The following is a 19,279-nucleotide window of genomic DNA, read 5'->3' as shown; positions in this document are numbered from 1 at the left end:
CCACCAGATAAGACTCCCCCATCATACAGTGCTACCAATGCTACTGGGAGTACAAGAGCTAGCACATGCTTCCTTCGAGACACGTGAAGTGCCACCATGTCTTTTTGAATCAGTTGGAGAAGAACACTAACTGCCAGTTCTGTTATGCCAGCTTATGGATGCCTGTGCTGACTAGCATCATGCTGAATGATGAAGGGACATGAAGAAGGCCCCATCTCTCAGAATAAAACCAAGATTAAGGCCTAGCCTGGACTTAAAATGTTATTTTTTCACCTTACTATAATTTGCCATTGAGTGCTATGATATTAAGCTTGGTATTGCTATCAAAATTCTCTTATCGTGACAACCTCACACTCATCCTGCAAATGAAAGGCCACGTTGAGTGCAGCGAGCAGCGTGTACTTTGGCGTGTGCTGTAACAGGGCTCCTCTGAACGTGTTGCTTCAGTGGCCCTCCGTCCTGGCACAGCTCAGAGCGTTCCTAACGCAGGCCCATGCCGGACAGGTTTACACTCGCGAAAGGTCAGGGCTAAATCCATCTTCTAACAAGTCCGCAAAGAACAACGTATTCCCTTCTGCCTTCTGCCCCTTCATTCTTCTACCACGTCATCTCCTTCTCTTTTCTCACTACGTCTCTCTCACCTCTATCTCTTGAGATAGAGATCTGTCATTATTCTTTTTGTACTATATGTTATCCCAGAAGTAACTGCGATTATTGTCATTTTAAGCTCATTTTATGCCACGGATCCATTGATAATATAAGAGCACAATAATGCAATTTTTAAAGAGCAATAAGATTTTCCCAGATTTTGTGGGAAAAATGTCGGAGCTGTCAGCTGTAGGAGTCCGCTCTGTATGTATGGAGGCAGAGTTGTTGATGCGCTGGTCACTTCACGCACTGCACTCTTTTCCTACACAATAGATGGCGTAGCTGTTCACAGACTCAAGCTTCCAACAGAGAGTAGACGAGAGAACAGGACAGTGTGACTGGCTCAAATATTGCTGACGTTCATTCTTATGTAAACAAACATGCAAGTAAACACAATGGGCAATATCAAGGTCCGAAAATGATTGAGGTTATATTCATATATTGCGTGATAAGTTGATAACGTCATTATTGTGACAGGCCTACTCAACAGTGGACGTATTTCTAATTGGAATATATCCTGCACAGCAAATGTGACCAAAGTGACCAAGGCTGGTACTACCCAGTGACTGAACGCATTACAAATATGACACTTACACAAAATGTGTAAATCTGAAAATGGATTATTTACTAAAACGTATCACTGACTAAAAACTGACTAAGATACATATATGATTCAGTTTCTAAATGAAAGAAGTACTGCTATGTTCTAGTGGCACAATAAAAGAGCAACCACTTATCCACACCTTTAGCACAGTGTGATATAGAAAAACACTAGTACTGCTACATACTGCAATACAGAGCAGTGAATTAATAAAAACTGATTATGATTAAAGGCTGTCATTTGACTGCAACAATAGAAATGCACCAATATGGGATTTTGCTCGGATATGGAACATTTTACATGTAGATATTTGCAGATGCCAACATTTAAGAATAATTGGGGAATTATTAGGAATAAATCTACCTGGATATTTTTCTAGCATTAAACATACTGTAAAATTAATAAAGTACAAAATACAGATTTTAGTATAGCAGCTAGGCGTGTAACAACACAACAAGTGCTTATTATAATATTGTATATTGTATAACAAAAAGACACCTGTAACCATTTTTGTTTAGAGGAGCACAAATGTGCATAGTAATAACACATTTAACCAGTGCAGCTCAGTGGCGGCACTTCTACAACAATTGAATCCATTCTAGGTGCGATGAAAGTGGCATTAACGGAGGATAGCATATCACCCAACATGTTTAAGGGTTCTGCTATATTCATGTGTGAGATTGAGGGTGTCTTAGGTCTTAAGACCTATTTGGATGGGATTCATTTTACATGGGGAGACGAGGTCATGTGATCTACCACAGGATATCTATAATAGTAATAAATGATAGGAAGGAATGGGATAGGATATCTCATTATAAATGACAGAGATGGGAGTGACTCCTCACCCTAGATTCTTTTTATGGGATGTTTATGGGAATACATGAATATCTTAATTCATGAAAACACAGAAACATTCCTCTTAAACTGTGATTGGTCGAGATGCTCATAACACACAGTGAAAACATCTTAATGTAATCTAATGCTTTAACTGACAGGATGTAGCGTTCTCGCATTAAAGAATGAGAACTGCGAAAATTGTTTTTAATTGCTGCTGGGTTCCCCCTACAGTCTGGGAGTGTAATTCATGCTTTACACATGCATTTCTGGACCAGCTGAGATATACAGAACCGTCCCCGAAAGAGAAAGAAGCATGTGGACTGAGACAGTTAGAGAAATATTACAGGATTTTACGCTAACATGATTCGGGTTACGCAGCACTTTGCAGTTCTCGCTTATCTAAGCCCAGAGTAGCAACAATAGAGACACTACTCTCTCCGTTACAGCTCAGTGGAGCATCATTGTGTTTTTTTGAGGGTTTTTTTTTTTTGCTATATTAAGGTAAAACTGCTACATAATATTGATTTAAAACAAATATCCATAGCTTTCACAAATCCCCTCACAGGAGTCAAGTCAAGAAGCATGCACTGGAGGTCATGCTGTAAGCGGAGCCCAAGCGGAGGCAGAGCCGGGCATCAGCGCTGCTAGAAAGGTTGGGGAGCGGCCGGTCAGCAGTTGTTGTTAGTGGAGAGCGCAAAGGAGCTGGTGCAGGGAGGGGGGGTGTTCGGCTGGGATTTAGTAAGAAGCAGCGCGCCTGTGGACGACCCTAAAGGCAACTGGACTGAGCCTACCCTCTCCGCCGGTCACAGGGCTCACTGAAGAAACGGCTTACGACGCGCATGGCTGGCGTCTGCTGTAAGTCTCTCGCTACACGTCCTACAATTTGACCTAGCCAAGTGTGTCTGGCTGTGTGCGTGTGTGAGACTGGTTCACTCAGCTGCAGAGGGAAAAGGTCGTCATAAGGAGTGTGCAGTGTATCACACGCTCCTACACCACTCCATGGGTATGGAATGTGTCGCAAATAAACTACTCTAAACATAGCTCAAGGCCACCGCTTCATTGCATGTGAACAATCCAGAGCTGGCTGAGGGCAAACAATCGAGATAAAGACTTGGACTAATTAAAGCGGAAATCCACCAACTTTGCAAAATTTCCCCATAATTCAGTTTCTCACATATAAACAAAGACATTCAGAGTGTTAAGCATGAATGGAGCATTATACATAAATTTAACAGCTCAGATTTTTCAGAAACCCGCACAAATTGCATGAATATCAAGTAAAAGGGCCAGAACTAAAATAAATATAAACTATATAAAAGAGTTAGGCTAATAAAATGAAAAAGGTTTATCAGTTACCTCTAATCTTTAGTAACAGGCATGCTTCGAATGGGAGATGCTAGGTTAACGCTGCTAACAAACACTAGTCACCAATCTTATTTCCATAAAACCAGGGCCAAAACTTCTCAGAAAAACATAAATAACCTTCTCCCCATAGCTAAATAATGGTACCACTGGTTTAACTGGTACCTCTTTTACCTCAACACAATATGTGGTACCACTCAGCATATAGCGGTCCAGTTGGAAAGCGGAAAAAGTACAAAATGGGGTGATGATAGTCTATTTTCAACTTCAGCTTAAGCAAAGTCTGCTCATGCTGTTTTACTGTTTTTAATGGTACCACTTTTACTGCAGCACAATATGTGGTATCATTCCGCACATTGGTCCAGTTGGAAAACGGAATTGTAATACAAAATGGGGCGATGATAATGTAGTTCCAACTTTAGCTTCAGTCTATTCATGCTGTTTTACTAAATTGTTGTTAAAAATGAAGACTGTAGAGATAGAATTGATAGAAGCTTTAGTTTGATAGTATTGGTGACAAAGACAGTATTGGTCGAGATGCTCATAACACACAGTAAAAACATCTTAATATAATCTAATAACTTAGATAATGTAATCTAAGTTTAACTGACAGGATGTAGCGTTCTCGATTAAAGAATGAGAAATGTCTGGAAGTCTGGAAGTGTAATTCACAAGGAACCACCTCTAAAAGTCACGCTTTACACATGCATTTCTGGACCTGCTGAGATATACAGAACAGTCACTGAAAGAGAAAGAAGCATGTGGACTGAGGCAGTTAGAGTAATATTACAGGATTTTGCGCTAATATGACTCGGGTTACATAGCACTATGCAGTTCTCGCTTGTCAAAGTCTGCTAATTAGTATTTAGTATTAGTATCTTCATTTAGTATTGGTGACCTTCTAAGTCTAGTGTTTGCAGGATTGTTAAACTAGCGTTTCCAGTTGTAAACTATAGAACCACAAATCAGAGGCACCATGAACCAAAAACATCACCTGGTAAATCAACTGCATCTAGATAGGAAATTATGTCGATTAGCTGAATTGACAAACTATTCCTTTAAAGTAGTAATATTTACAGAAGGACTGCATTCTTTGCTTCAATTCCTCTTGTAGCTGTGTGTAGGCTAGAGCCATATAGTATCAAATCTCTGGTAATCTGTTGATAAAGGCAAAGTCGTTGGCGGGCTAAGAGAAATAATATAATCACTGTGGTGGATAACCTTCTGTGTGTGCCCTAGTACAACAAGAAGTGTAGAAATGCTGCTGATAGACATTAATCTCGTTAGATGTTTCCATTCACCACCACTGTGCACAATTCTCACTCACAAGTTTCTCTACAATAGCACTTTTCAAATTAAAACGCTCAATTTAATAATGCATTATTTGTGCATTTTCATTTTCAGAGAAGTAATATGTCCTTGAATTGCTGCACTGAGCCTGTACCCTGGCCGTGAAGTAGAGTAAAGTCTTATTTCTGTACTTCAGAGTTGATCGAAAGGAGACTGGGTCAGAGCATCCTGTCGTGTATGTGTGTGAACTCTGTGTGAACTTTACCTAGCTTACGTGCTGTGGGTGGATATTCATGGCCTGGGGGGAGGGGCTGTGACAGGGGGCTGCTGCCGACTTCCTGAGAGAAGAGCTAAGCTGAGTACTGCAAGAACTCCATTTAACAGCACTCTGCCTCATTTATTGAGGCTGCCATGGTTTTCAGAGAGGCTCAGATCAAGGCCACAGGTTGCTGAGCCCTACCCAAAACATTTAGGCTACTTATATATGAAGGTGATGAACTATGCCAAGAGTTTCCAACATTTTGCAACTTGTGGCCTGCACAACCAAACATAAAATAACTGACTGAAAAAAACTACAAATTCCTTCACCCTTCAGTTGTCTAACCGTTGTCTGTAAGATATGCCCTAATCTATACCCAATGTGTCAGAAATGCAAAACTTACTTACATACTATTGGTACATAACTTTGCAACAAAAGGCGTAGGCATAGCACGCTAGAAGAGCTCAATCAGGTTTCTTTTAGCAGATGCCATTTTTAGTAGATGCTTAAGATTGAAATAACAAATAAAGCTAACTTTAGATTTAAACTCTGGGACCCATTTATGAAGTATTGTTAGCCCTTTTAAATATTCCTATTTTAATATAAATGTAAGAAAATCAATATATTATTATTTATTTTGGGGGTTTTTTAAGTAGTGGGTAATAAATTTTTAGACCCACCGGGGGTCATGGGATTGTTAATGAGCTGTGTTGTGAAAAAAAGAGAAACAGTAAAAACATAGTAGACCCCAGAGGCTAATAGAGACCAATGGCCAAGACCATAAAAGAAAAACGTGAGTTCCACATTTTGGGGTAGGGGAGAATTGTGTAAATTAAATGTTTTAACCAAATGACATAAATAAGAGGACACATTTCTTTACTTTCAGAAGCAATTCCGGCAAATAAGGCAGTTAGAGTTCCTGCTGTTCCTATGAAGAAGTAGCAAATCATCTGATGGGATTAAATGAAAAGCGTGCGTCTGCTCTCCCGTGGGAGAGATCCATTATGCATACGCTGGTGCAGAGTTTCAGCCAGGACCACACTGAACCTGCAGAGGACAGTGAAGCTTACTCTTGACTGCAACCTCATCCATCAGAGCACCTCAGCTGTGTATTTGTGCACCCTTCAGGGCTTGTTCAGTTTTGAGGCATGGTTAAATGCTACGCAATTAGTTCATAACCAGGACGTCGGTGTAGTAGTGAGTACAGTGTGCTCTCCTCATTCATACTGTACTGTTCACTGTATAATTTGACTTGTTATATGGCCCCATCTACTGTTGGAGAAGGGTCACCGCACTTCCACTAAAGTCAGTATTATGGGGAAGACAATGAAAACTGATTTCTAGAGTAGTAACAGCATTCTAAATAAATACTGTATATCATTAAAGTGATAGTTTGGCAAAATATAAAATTTAACCAACCATTTTTTAAATTTCCTTTTATCTGAAAAAATGTAACTGTTTAACCAAGACGTGTTTGGTGTCTGAAGTTCATTTCAGACTTTTTGTTGTGGTATCTCACTGTATGCAATACTGAATATACAAATCTCTGTATAGCCCAGAACTATTAAAAACTAGGACTGTTGTTTTAATGACAAAACCTCCTAAACATGCATCTATTGCAAAACTAGGACTAACATGATCACACATTTTTAGCCATAGAAGTAACAATTACTAACTGAATTGTCTTTCTGGCAACACCTAATAACACTTAATGCCATATAAACAGTAACTTGATCATTATCTAATTATGTTAATGAACATTTATAACAAAACTAGTAATTGCTATGCATGAATTAATAAATGCTACCATTTGAGTAATTAACCATTACTTACTGATGATTGTAATGTTAATGTTTATAAATTTGATAAGTACAACCTATTTTAAAAAAGGACACAGACAATTTGAAGGTTTTATTCCTTCTTTTGTGAACCTGTTATTTTGGAGAGACACTTTTTTATTTTTTGTGTAACTATTATACAATTATTAACAACTATTAAACAACTTTTAGACTGGCAGCTAGCAAGACGATCAAACCATCGTATTTAGGGGGGGGGGGAACAGCAAACAGCATTACTAGTTGTAAGCAAATGTACCTATTTCTGATCAGTGACTCAAATAATTATATAGATTTCATTAGGGAAAAGTACCTAAATGGAAAATATATGCAAGTTTCTGATGCCTGTAATGCCTATGTATTTCAATTTATTAAGAACTACTCATTTCTAAAAGACAATTTGACAATAGTTATAAAAAGACAATAATTATAATTGTTTTTTAAGTGATTGCTTTCATTACTTATAAGTGTCAAATGTCTATATACTCACAAAATACAATGAATTATAAAATATTAAAATATAATTAATGGTAGGTTTTTATATTAATAGACCAATAAAGCTCCAAAATATTAAAATAAAAATATTTTTACACAGACTTCCACTTAAAGTTAGGTTAAGTAAGATTTTATTCTCTTGTAAACCTGCTATTTTGGAGACACGTTTCTTTCCTTTTTTGATGTGTAACTAGTATACAATTATTAACAACTAACAAACTTTTAGACAATGATTAAGTTGCAAAACCAAAACACTCCTATCTACCAATAGTACACTACGTACTGGCAGGTAGCAAGATGATCAAACCAACGTATTTGGGGGGGAAGAGAACAGCAAACAGCATACTTAACGTAAGGGAAAAGAACCTAAATAGAGGAAAAGTACATACTTAGAAAATATATGCCAGTTTCTAGCAAATATTATTTAGAAAAATATTTCCAGAATTTACATACCACTCTTTAATCTGTAGCTTTACTAAAAATTTATTAGTACTTTAATTAGGAAAGTTTCCCAAACTAATCTCAATAGGTTACAGTATACTTCAAGCTAAAAATAACAAAACAAACTTCAAACAAAACTCTGTAACATTAAACTGAAGGGCAGTGCTAATAAAGGTGCAAGGCAGCTTTCAACTGTGATTACACTGTCATTGGACAATCATGCAATAACAGTGACAGGTCTACGCAGGACTGAGTATCCAACCTTATCAGAAACAATCTTGGTGAACTGGGAGGTTACAAGGATGGGGTTTTGTGGAGTTCTCTACCACTACAGCCAGGGTGTTACATGCAATGCGAGGTCAATGCAAAATGGATACCGAGGCATACACGCACACGCACACACATGGACAAACGCACGTCAAATCGAAACAAACAAACCAAAAAATTGCACAAACTTTCATGCCATGAGCAAGAGAATCCCAGGCTTGAGCCCAAATCACATGCTCACACGGACTGTCTCCTCCAGGCGATTTCCCTCACGACCTGCCCCATCCAGTCCAACACACCAAGGTTTAAAATGCCTGGGATCTTCGAGAGTTATGATACTCCGCAATGGCAGGAACAGTTTGAGACAGTTTCACGCTATTGTGAATGGGCCAGGCTGATTCGGTAGCCATTTTGTGCATTAATAGGTGGTGGGGGGGAAGGGGGTGCGGGGGTTCTCGATGCATGTGAGAGACCATGATGCTCGATGTCTTAAAAAGTGAAGCAAGCCGATGCAAATCAAGCAGAGCATTCCTTTTGCGGCTGGGAGCTGCTAGGAGAGCGAGCCAGCACCAGCGACTTACTTTCCACTAATAACAGGCTCAGAGCGCCGAGAGACCAGGCCCGGCCTCTGCAGGTGGTTATTCCTATCAATAAGGACACAGTTCAGTCAGACACACATACATACATACACGCAGGTGACAGACACTTTGCATAGCTTGTATACACTTTGCTGTTTCGTATGCTTGTGCTGTGTCGGTTTTAGTTTTCCTGTTTTAAAGACTAAGTCAACAAACCTCTACACACCCACTGGCTGACTGTCAGCTTAGGAGAGGCACAGCTGGACTGGTAAACTGAAACGACGAGCAAACACGAGAAGGGCCGACCTTGTTCTTAACATATAGGACATACAGGCTTACCGTATACATGCTGTCTTAAATTTCATTCAAATGAGCACACATCAGCTCAAAGTACTCCTATTTCACAGGGCAACTTAAGGAAGATGCGGTTCTCCACATCACTGTAGGAGGGGGGCGGGGGAGAGAAATGGCAAATGGGTCTTATTAAGAAAAGCTGATAATGAATAAACCAACATGAAGTACATTATCTAAAAGTCTAAAGTCTTTGTATATGTCCTTACTATAAATTTTCATAATGAAGAGGTAAACGTGCCTATACCCCTATTCAACTAAACCTACTCATCTTTTAGTTAAATAACGACCTGCATCTACACAATTTGATACTAGCGTGGGTATCTGTCAGCCAACATAACAAAACCAGTACTTTCACAAAACAGTACAAAAATAGCAGTTCAAATAACAGCTTAAAAGGGAATTCCGCATATTTTTTTTATTTTTGAGAATTTAAACATAATTAATTATAAGTAATATTTTATAAAGGTAAAATATGTTATTTTAGAGAAACCAAAATCTAAAGTGTTTAACGTTTCTAAAAGCTACATTAATAAAAATTACACTACTCATTTACTTTTCACTTATTATTGTATTATTATATATGTTTGAAACATTACTTTAGGACTGATGTGATTATTATTATAATTATTATTATTATATAGCATATCTAATATAATTAAAATTATGTTATACATTGAAAACTATGCTTGTACCCATCAACCATTAACACTGTGAAACTAAAAGGAGTAACAAAAAGTAATTTAACTTACATATGAAGTAATATAGGTCATATATTATTACTTATTAATTTCATACAGAGTTTTGTAATAAGTTCAACATGATAGTATCGCTGTGTTTATGTTTGAGAGGTCCAAGCAGGTCATTATAAAACAAAAAAGTATGCAAATACATTTATGGTCTGAAGATTAAGTTGTTTGGCAACAAGGACCAGATGTGTGTTTGAAGGAGTAAAGGTGGGGTTTTCCACTCCAAAGAACACTGTAGTGAACGCTGTCAGTGAAACTGTTAAACCAAGTGGATGGACTAATGAAGAAGAAGGACTACCTCAGAATTCTTCAGCATAACCTTAAACCATCAGCTAGGCAGTTTGGATACAACTGGGTGTTCCAACCGGAAAATGACCCAAAGAGCTTGTAGAATGGATAAAGCAAGGTAACATTTAGCTCTTGGAATGGCCTTTCCAAAGTTGAAAGTTTGACTGTGCTGAAATAAAAATTGTAAAAGTGTTAATGATTAAAATGTACAAAACAAAATACCCAAATGAAATCCATAGATATTTATTGGTTTTCCTACTATTTTACCATTCTTAAAATTACATATAAAACACAGAAGACACATAGGTTCACTGGTTTTACACAAAATAGTGTTTGTGTCATCAGGTTTCTCAATTGCACAATAAAATAACCCTGAATGATTTTGTTTACATAATAATAATGTATATACATACACTTATCCCAAATACAGTGGATCAGTGGAATTCCCCTTTAAGCTCTATCATTTTTGGACTCTTTTGGCCTAAAATTAAATGGTAATGCTTAATGTAATGGTCTGACCATTACAAAGCAGTACGGCTGATGTCAAATGCAGAAGCCTAGCTTTTTATTAATGGCTACAAGGCATCCAAGTGAAATCTAGCTTTCTCTCCTCACTTGCGTACTGGGTAAAAATTCCCTATATGCGCCAGGAAGCAGGGGTAATGTTACCAGGAAGCTACTGCTCCAGAAGTGAATGCTCAGCACTATGCTTTCAGTCTTTTTGCTTGGATCCAATTTCATGCCCTTATTTTTCCTCAACTGCTGTATATGACAGTGGAATGGGAGAGCAGAGCAAAACCAGTGTGTAACTTAGCTTTTTACATTTTTCAGTTCTGCATCTACAGTTGTGGTCAGAAGTTGACATACAATCAACATGGACATAAAGGTCATGGCAATATTGGGCTTTCAATATTTTTTTAACTGTTTTTTCTGGGGCAGAATAATTAGTGTACAATATACACCTTTAATAGAAAATGAAAAAGAATGAATTCACAGCAGTCATGTGTGGAGGATTGGCTATTGTACTGTCTGTACTGTGTTGTGTTGTCTGTCCGCACTTGTATTGTGTTGTCTGTCCGCACTTGTATTGTGTTGCACTTGTGTTTTGTATGCACTGTCTATGTTGCACCATGGTCCTGGAGGAACGTTGTTTCGCTTCCTTGTGTACTCTGTATGTAGTTGAAATGACGATAAAACCCACTTGACTTATTCAACCCAAAGAACACTGAAGCATCTGTTAAACATGGTGGTGGCTGCATCAAGGTCTGGAGGTATTTTGCTGCCAATAGGGTCAATCTGGTCAAGGTGCAACTTAACTAATTTAACCAAAAAATATTGTTTGTGCCATGTATAATTTTGATGCTGTAAGTAACTGTGTAATGAATGTCAGAAAACCCCATTCAAAACTTGTGACCAAATTAAATATAACATATATGTTTAAATTTAAGATGTATACTGTTCAAAGAAATAACTGAAAGCCATGATAGTCATGTCCATGATGAGTGTATGTACACTTCCCACCACAATTGTAAGTTCAAAAGGTCAGCAGTTCAGTTTACTTACTTAACTTAAGGTGAGTGCTTCTCAAGTGGCAGGATTTAATATAATATAATTATAATTTACAGAATCCGCTCAACATTCCTGGAAGAGCATGCTAACTGACAGTTCTAAAACCCACACTAGTATCGTTATGATGGGGCAATAAGGGGTTAAATACTATTTTTGCAATATTATGAAAATTAGCAAAATAATAAAAAATGTCACTGACATTAAAAATTTAAAATTACAGATAATGAACCATCACTAGTGTTAATGCTATGAATTGTTCCTATCCTATGAAACTAATATGTTCACTACCTAGCAACTACTTAATAGCATACCAAAGCATAAGCAATAACTCTGGACTTTTTATACACATCATCAGTACAGTGCCAATGAAGCTGTTGTCCCTAAAGATTCTTCCAGAAGCAGACAGGAGAGCGGGTCATTTGTCTCTGGTAGTACAGAGCAAGAGAAAAAAGCCCTTAAGGCCACACTATAGAAAAAAAAAAAAAACGAGCAAAAGGCCCACCTCCTCGTGTGTGTCGTCATACACGTTTGTGTGGGCGTGTGAGCGCTGATATGTGTGTGTGTGAGGGCAACTGAGAAGGATGTAAACACTAAAGAGAGTCATGTGACAGTTCATGTATGGCTCTTTGGGCTAGGGGGCAGACACCAGCTTACTCATGCCCTTACAAGTGAATACATAAACACATGCACACACACACACACACACAGAGCAGAACGGCATGAATCATTCTAATGGAATAGTCCCTCTGAGCTATAGCTGTATGTCAGCACTGCAGTGCTAGAGTGAGTTTAGTGTGTCTCCGTAAACCTTCTCCATAAATCTTCTTAATCTCATCCTCTGCTACATTATAATTACTCTGCACTGCCGTCCGCTACCGTCCAGAAGCAATGCACTGCATTTGCTTTACTCAAATGAGTCCATCTTTTCCAAATGAATTGAATTTATTGCTAAAAGTGAGTAAACTCCTGGTGCTGAAGTAATACACCAATGAGCCTGTTTTGTATACAAGGGGGCCTGTGGTATCTAGGGGAGTGAAAATACTGATACACTTGATTATTGCGATATTAGGTTTTGCAGTACTGTATCGATTCTTAAAAACACAGTATTATTTTATTTTTTCATAATAAATTTGATCAGATTTTCCTCCATCTTCTTCCCAATTTGGACTGCTAATTACCCCCTGTTGTGCGGAGTCAAGCCGCTCATTTTTCGAACTGCCGCCAAAGCAATATCGCTGGGCAACCAACGCGCCTGGAGAGAAGCGCTGCATAACCGGCTCCAATGCACTAGCCATCAGACACCAGTGATGGCCAGCACCGCAGCAAAGCAATGTGAGAGTGCCATCTACCCACCCTGGAAAGAGCAAGGTCAATTGTGCTCTCTCAGGGCCTTGGCTGCCGATGGCTAGCAGCAGTACAATAAAATTCTTCTCTTCATATTTCCCAGCTAGGAGAAAGCTGGTGTCAGATTACAGGGTCAGCCATGCTAGAGCACTCTTGGAGTAAAGAAGGTTAAAGGGCCCAACAGTGGTAGCTTAGTGGACACGGGTTTTAACCCCACAACCATGTGATCAATAACCCAGCCACGGAGTGATGTTTTTTAAAGATAAACAACGCCATTAGCTCCACTTAGGGACAGAGGTGACTCAGTGGTTAGACACTAGATTATTGATTTTATTGACTTCTTGATCACAGGGTTGTGGGTTTAATACCCAATACTGCTAAGCTGCCACTGTCAGGCTCTTAAGCAAGGCCCAAGACCCTCTCTGCTCCAGGGGTGTCGTAGAAATAGGATGGAGGACATTTCAATGTGCTGCACAAGTCTGACTATGAGTGGTCATAATGTTTAGGTTCTTCAGTGTATATGGAAAGTATTTTATCCAGGTGGAAATGATGGTGGACACATTTGAGCCATGCAAATTCCATGTGTTACTTTCCTTGTTTGCAGCTTACCAGCTGGGACAGATTTGGTTGATGCTTTTCCACTTCTTTAATAAAAATCGAAAAGCCAGATGAGTGATCTTTGCTCAGAGGTCAGAGGCGAGAATAAAAGTCATGCCTTTTTTCGTGGGAAACTATTTAAAACATCATTTTTTTTATATTTATGGCCCCAGATCACTCTTTGGAGACTCTGTAGGCTGTCTTTATTTTGCTATTTGTGATAAGCAAATGGCCGTAAACCTTTAAAAAGAATTTCGGTATAAGAGAAATCAACATGGCTACAGACGAAATCTGTTACTGGTCAGCAAGAGACGCTTAATCTCACTTAATTCCAGTTTATGTTGTCTGTATATGGATTATGAAACCATGAAACTATGAAAGGCAAGAATGATGTATAGGCTTGAAGACCGCAAACTAAGAGCACTTTCGGAGGAACACGCAAGCACACAGGAAATACCTTATTTTCATGTCCAATGAGATGGGAGAATGCATAAACAGTCTCTTTAGCAGACATGATCTACTGAATGGCGAGCTCATGGGAAAATGAGTGTGCCAGTACTCACATGTCGCTGGCAATGGAGGAGTTGCGAGACATGGACTTTGGCGACAGGTCATAGTCGCTGTCCGAGCGATAGAGGAAGGATTCCCTCCTCTGGCTGTGGACGAAGTTGGCCTGAAGAATCAGGCCTGAGCTTGGGCTGGTCATGGGGTCCAGGGGGCTCCTTCCTGACGACGTGCCATTGTCCACGTCGAAGCTGCACAGAGAGAGAGAGGGGGAGAGAGATACAGCTGATTAGAGAGATGCAATCTGTTGAGTTGAGCAGACAGGAGAAAAAATAGCCAAAGTGCTTCAAAGTGCTATAAGTCAAAGTTCTAGGAGGGGGGCTGAACAAACTGCCTTAACCATGGTGCTGTCTTGAGGGTGAAAAATGACTACTTCTAGAAAGTGAAACATTGCCTTAGGTCATACTTCCATGAAAGCTGTACAGCTCCAGGGTACATACAGATTGCATTTGGGTCATTTCTGAAACTTAAGACAAGGGCCAATGGCAAGTATATGTAAGTTAAGTATATGTGTAAGTTAAAACAACACAAGGGTTAATAAGATAAGCTACACTGTAAAAATATAGTAGAATGTGAAAGAAATACATATATTGATCTCTACTAATAAATAGGTCCATATATTTTACATACAATTTATATGGCCATAGCAGTTTGTATCAGTATGTATATGGATGGCAGAGTTAGTTCAATTCTCAAGGATTGTTACCAAGAGTAGGAGCATTATGATCAGTCTAGAATTTAGTCAGGTCCATAAGTATTTGGACAGCAACCTGATTTTGGTCATTTTGTCTCTGTACACCAGCTTGGATTCAGTCAAATGTTGTTAAACTGATAGGATGCCGCTTCACAGTACAGAATCGAAAGCAACCCAAGATCTCCTCAAGGCAAAGAAATGGAATGTTCTTAAATGGCAGAGTCAGTGTATGCATAAAACCACCTTTCTTGTTGCATATTTTAAAGCCAAGAAGCATCATGCCACATGTCACAAGCTCAAATTTGAAACCACGTACCAATGTGTCTGGAGCTTTACTTGAAAGAACAGATTTCATGGAGCTTTTTGGCATTCAGACCGTAGGAGATCTTCTCAAATCGTTTACACTGTATCAACTTTTAGCTCTCTTTCTCAAGAAGGCCTTAGTAGCTGAGAAGAGGCAATCATATCTGGCAAGTCACAGTTGACAATCACCAAACACCTTCATATCAACTCCGCTGTACCTGATCCACTAGCCAAATAATGTCTGCTCTATATTACCCATCAATGCTGAAAGTACAGGCCTGAACTGATCTGAGGTCAGCGCCCTTAATCAGAGACAGAAGGGGTAATAATACAGTGGATTGCTTAAATCACAGCCTAAAGCTACTAATCCCTGTAGCATTGTCAAATCTAGATGACTGGGGCTTCCCTGCTTGCTGACGTCCAGTCCTCAAGAGACCTAAAGCATGTCCAGATTTATCCATTATAATCCAGTCCCTTATGAACACACTCTAAGAGGCTACCTGGTAGCTAAACCTATTGCAAGGACGAAGCCTGCGTGATGGCACAGGTTTTGAAGCCTTCGAGATTTGATTTCATTTTATGCATTGTGGTGGTTTGCTGTGCAACTAAAAACTGACAAATCTCCAGCGATCTGGTTTGAGAACAGGGGGCTGCAGTTTTTAGAAGTTTTAAACAGAAAGCAGACCTATCTGGAATGATATGAGACAAGAAAAGTAACACTCAATGAACTACAGAACAGTAGTTTGCATTCCCATCTTTATGACATTTTGTATTACTACAGTATTACTAGCTAAATGATACGCTACACCTAGTCTAACCCCAAAACTTAACCTCAGCGGCCAAAACGGATTTATTGACTCTTTTACTTGATCAGAAAGTAGCTAACAAAAAACACACACAAATTCATATAAACTATCCTAAAAGCTTCTGTCTGAAGACATATTCCAGAAGAAAACACGTAAGCCAAGACAGATGTACATGGTGCTCTGGATGAACTGACATGTCCCAATCTCTCTCTCTCTCCACAGAAAACACACTTGCTCTCAGATTCCTCTCCTAAAAAGGCTAGGGAGTTAGTAAGCTCAGATAAAGCATAGCACAATTTTATAACCATTACAGGCCTCTTTCCCTTAACTGCTTTGTAAGGTATAAAAGAGTGCAGTCAACGTTGGCGTAGCCTAAAGGTTAAAGACCTCCCTGTTCTCGAATAAATGCTTTTCAAATGGTTCTTTCCTCTTTATAGATTTTCATTTGCGTCAAACGTGTTTCCACAGCACAGATTTCACATTTTTCAAATGAAAATACAGACCTCGGTCCAAGGTCCAGAGTTACAGAGCATGCTTGTGCTAATGTAGCTAACCTAATGTTTGTGGTTTCTGGAAAGTTTTTACATTTTAAGGGTATCTCCAATTCTGACAGGGTCACGTTTTTATACCTTAAAAATTGGAGGAGGGAGCTGTTAGCCCGTTGGCTGAGCAGGCACTCTACTGTCCTTGTTAGCACTAGATGCAAGTAGCTTAGCTTGCAGTCTAACAGCCCCCCCTGCCAAAGCTTATCCCCCAATGTCATCTGATATAAGAAAAAAGGCAAAATTAGTCAAGATTACTCCAGCTGTATTGATATGCCACTGTTATCTCTTGCCAAAATATGGACTATGAATTGCCTTGACTTAGATGCCCTTTAGAGGTGGCTTAAAGCCTGCCTGACTATAAGTGAAGCCCATGAGCTACTTTATGCTTAGGATACTTCTTTAACCCCTTAAGCAGCAAGGCTTATGACACACATAGTCTGTTTTAATGGTTTAAATGGCATTCAGGTTGTTTTTTTAAGCTGGAGAGGAAGGTGAACTCTATCCCCTGTCCTGATGCTGGCTATGAAGTGCCAGGCTCTTTTTATGTGCAGGCCAAGGATGTATTAAATAGCTCTTTATTGAGAAGGACCATTGTGGAGACAGGCTCAAATGCTCAGCTATAGAGTTACAAGCCAAGCAGCTCTTTCTCCCAACCTCCTCAACCCGTAGGTCAGCCAAGAACCGAGCCATCAGTCTCTGTTCAACTCTGAGTGGCGCCACGTTCGACACCGTCAGCCTTAACACGCAGCTCAGATGCTGCCGGGAATAGACAGCTTGCTGTAGAAACGCTAGTAAAAGGGTGGAGGGTCGACACACCAATCAATGAAGAGGAACCAGTGGACATATCACCACAGTCCAACACTGACTGGTACAAATATTGCCTGTGGTTAAATTCATTCTGCTACTTCTGTAGACTTTTGGCCCATCTGTTTCATCTACTATGTCCATCTGTTCGTTTACTATGTTCTCCAACAATAGCTGAGGACCAAAAAGCTACTGCTCGGACACACAGACTTTCTTGAATAGTCAATATAAAAAGCAGATCTCTGAACGTGTGCCGTGCTATCTGGCAGCAAGACGTTAGCAGTAGAATCTTCATGTTCTGTAAGCTGTGAGGTTGGGCACCCATTATCCTGTCATTGGTTCAACGGTTGTCTTTTCCTGGTCCACTTTTGGTAGGTATTGACCACTTCATACACCTTATGAGATCTGTTTGATGTTTTAGAGATGCTAATTAGTGCCACTGAGAAGATGTCAGTAAACAAGTTTACTCGCTTTACATTTACATTTACATTTTATGGCATTTAGCAGACGCTCTTATCCAGAGCGACTTACAATGTTACTCGTATTACAGAGGAGGGCCAATGTAGTGTTAAGAGTCTTGCCCAAGGACTCTTATTGGTGTAGCGCAGCATAGTCACCCAGACCGGGAATCGAACCCTGGTCTCCCACATGGTGTTGTTGTAACGCAATGGTAGGTGGTGGTGTTATCTGTTGCGCCACACCAACCACTGACGAATTGCTTATAATGACCAGCCCAGAAACACCGTTAAAACTCCCAGTCACTTTTAAGCTCCCATGCCATTTTTATGCGCAAGGGCACTTGGCAGCATTTTGCATACGTGTGCAAAACCCTGGCTACATGTGGACACCCGAGCTTTACTCAATACAGCTTGCCGTAATGTACTGTGATACGTTCTGCAGAGCAGATATACAGAGCAGGACAGGAGGTAAACGGCTACATTTCTGCCATATTGCCAGCCCCTAACATATACTATACCATACTATACTATGACATACACTCAGTGGCAAACCATGATTATAAGACTGTCCATAATTCAGTCCATAAATGTGAACCACTAATGCTAAATTCTCCTAGCCTCTCTATAAGATTCTAATAGTGTGTTAGTGACAAGTTAATGAAATCCATGATTAAAAATATTATATGATAATTGATGTTTGTAACTGTCGATGGCATCTATTTTACTTTTGTTTTCATGCAATGTTCGGACAGAGAGTCTTCAACATATCACTGTCAGACACAAATGTCTCTATTTTTGCTGTTTCTCTGTTTAACATAAAGTGAATCTGTTCTTTTTGACATAATAAGAATCTGTTTTTTGACATAAAGTGAATCTGTTCTATTTGACAATGTGAATCTGTTCTTTTTGACAATGTGAATCTGTTCTTTTAGACAATGTGAATCTGTTCTTTTTGACTTGATGTGAATCTGTTCTTTTAGACAATGTGAATCTGTTCTTTTTGACTTGATGTGAATCTGTTCTTTTAGCCAATGTGAATCTGTTCTTTTTGACAATGTGAATCTGTTCTTTTAGCCAATGTGAATCTGTTGTTTTTTAACAATGTGAATCTGTTCTATTTGACAATGTGAATCTGTTCTTTTTGACTTGATGTGAATCCGTTCTTTTAGCCAATATGAATCTGTTCTTTTTGACTTAATGTGAATCTGTTCTTTTTAGCAATGTGAATCTGTTCTTTTTGACTTAATGTGAATCTGTTCTTTCAGACAATGTGAATCTATTCTTTTTTTTACATAATATGAATCTATTCTTTTTTTACATAATATGAATCTATTCTTTTTTTACATAATCTGAATCTGTTCTATTTGACAATGTGAATCTGTTCTATTTGACAATGTGAATCTGTTCTTTTTAACAATGTGAATCTGTTCTTTTAGCCAATTTGAATCTTTTCTTTTTAACAATGTGAATCTGTTCTTTTTGACTTAATGTGAATCTGTTCTTTTTGACTTAATGTGAATCTGTTCTATTTGACTTAATGTGAATCTGTTCTATTTGACAATGTGAATCTGTTCTTTTTAGCAATGTGAATCTG

At 39.0% G+C, this 19,279-nt stretch overlaps 1 protein-coding gene across 8 annotated transcripts in view; it reads right to left on the bottom strand.

The window, feature by feature from the left end:
- Positions 1–19,279, bottom strand: part of LOC140536649 (3',5'-cyclic-AMP phosphodiesterase 4D-like) — a 187,565-nt gene that overhangs the window by 34,905 nt on the left and 133,381 nt on the right. For 4 of the 8 annotated variants that reach the window (XM_072658576.1, XM_072658574.1, XM_072658577.1 and 1 more), the window contains exons 2-3: positions 14,075–14,266; positions 8,617–8,679 (exon numbers count right to left, since the gene is read on the bottom strand). In XM_072658576.1, coding sequence (XP_072514677.1) covers positions 8,617–8,679; positions 14,075–14,266 — 255 coding nt within the window. Of the gene's footprint in view, positions 1–8,616; positions 8,680–13,968; positions 13,986–14,074; positions 14,267–19,279 lie in introns of those variants that run through there. The other 4 variants (XM_072658579.1, XM_072658575.1, XM_072658580.1 and 1 more) reach the window with 2 other exon arrangements.

The sequence above is a fragment of the Salminus brasiliensis genome, chromosome 16 (genome assembly GCF_030463535.1).
Source record: "Salminus brasiliensis chromosome 16, fSalBra1.hap2, whole genome shotgun sequence".
NCBI lineage: Eukaryota > Metazoa > Chordata > Actinopteri > Characiformes > Bryconidae > Salminus > Salminus brasiliensis.
Note: the sequence above shows the minus strand (reverse complement) of the source record. Positions and strands in the feature narration are given on the sequence as shown.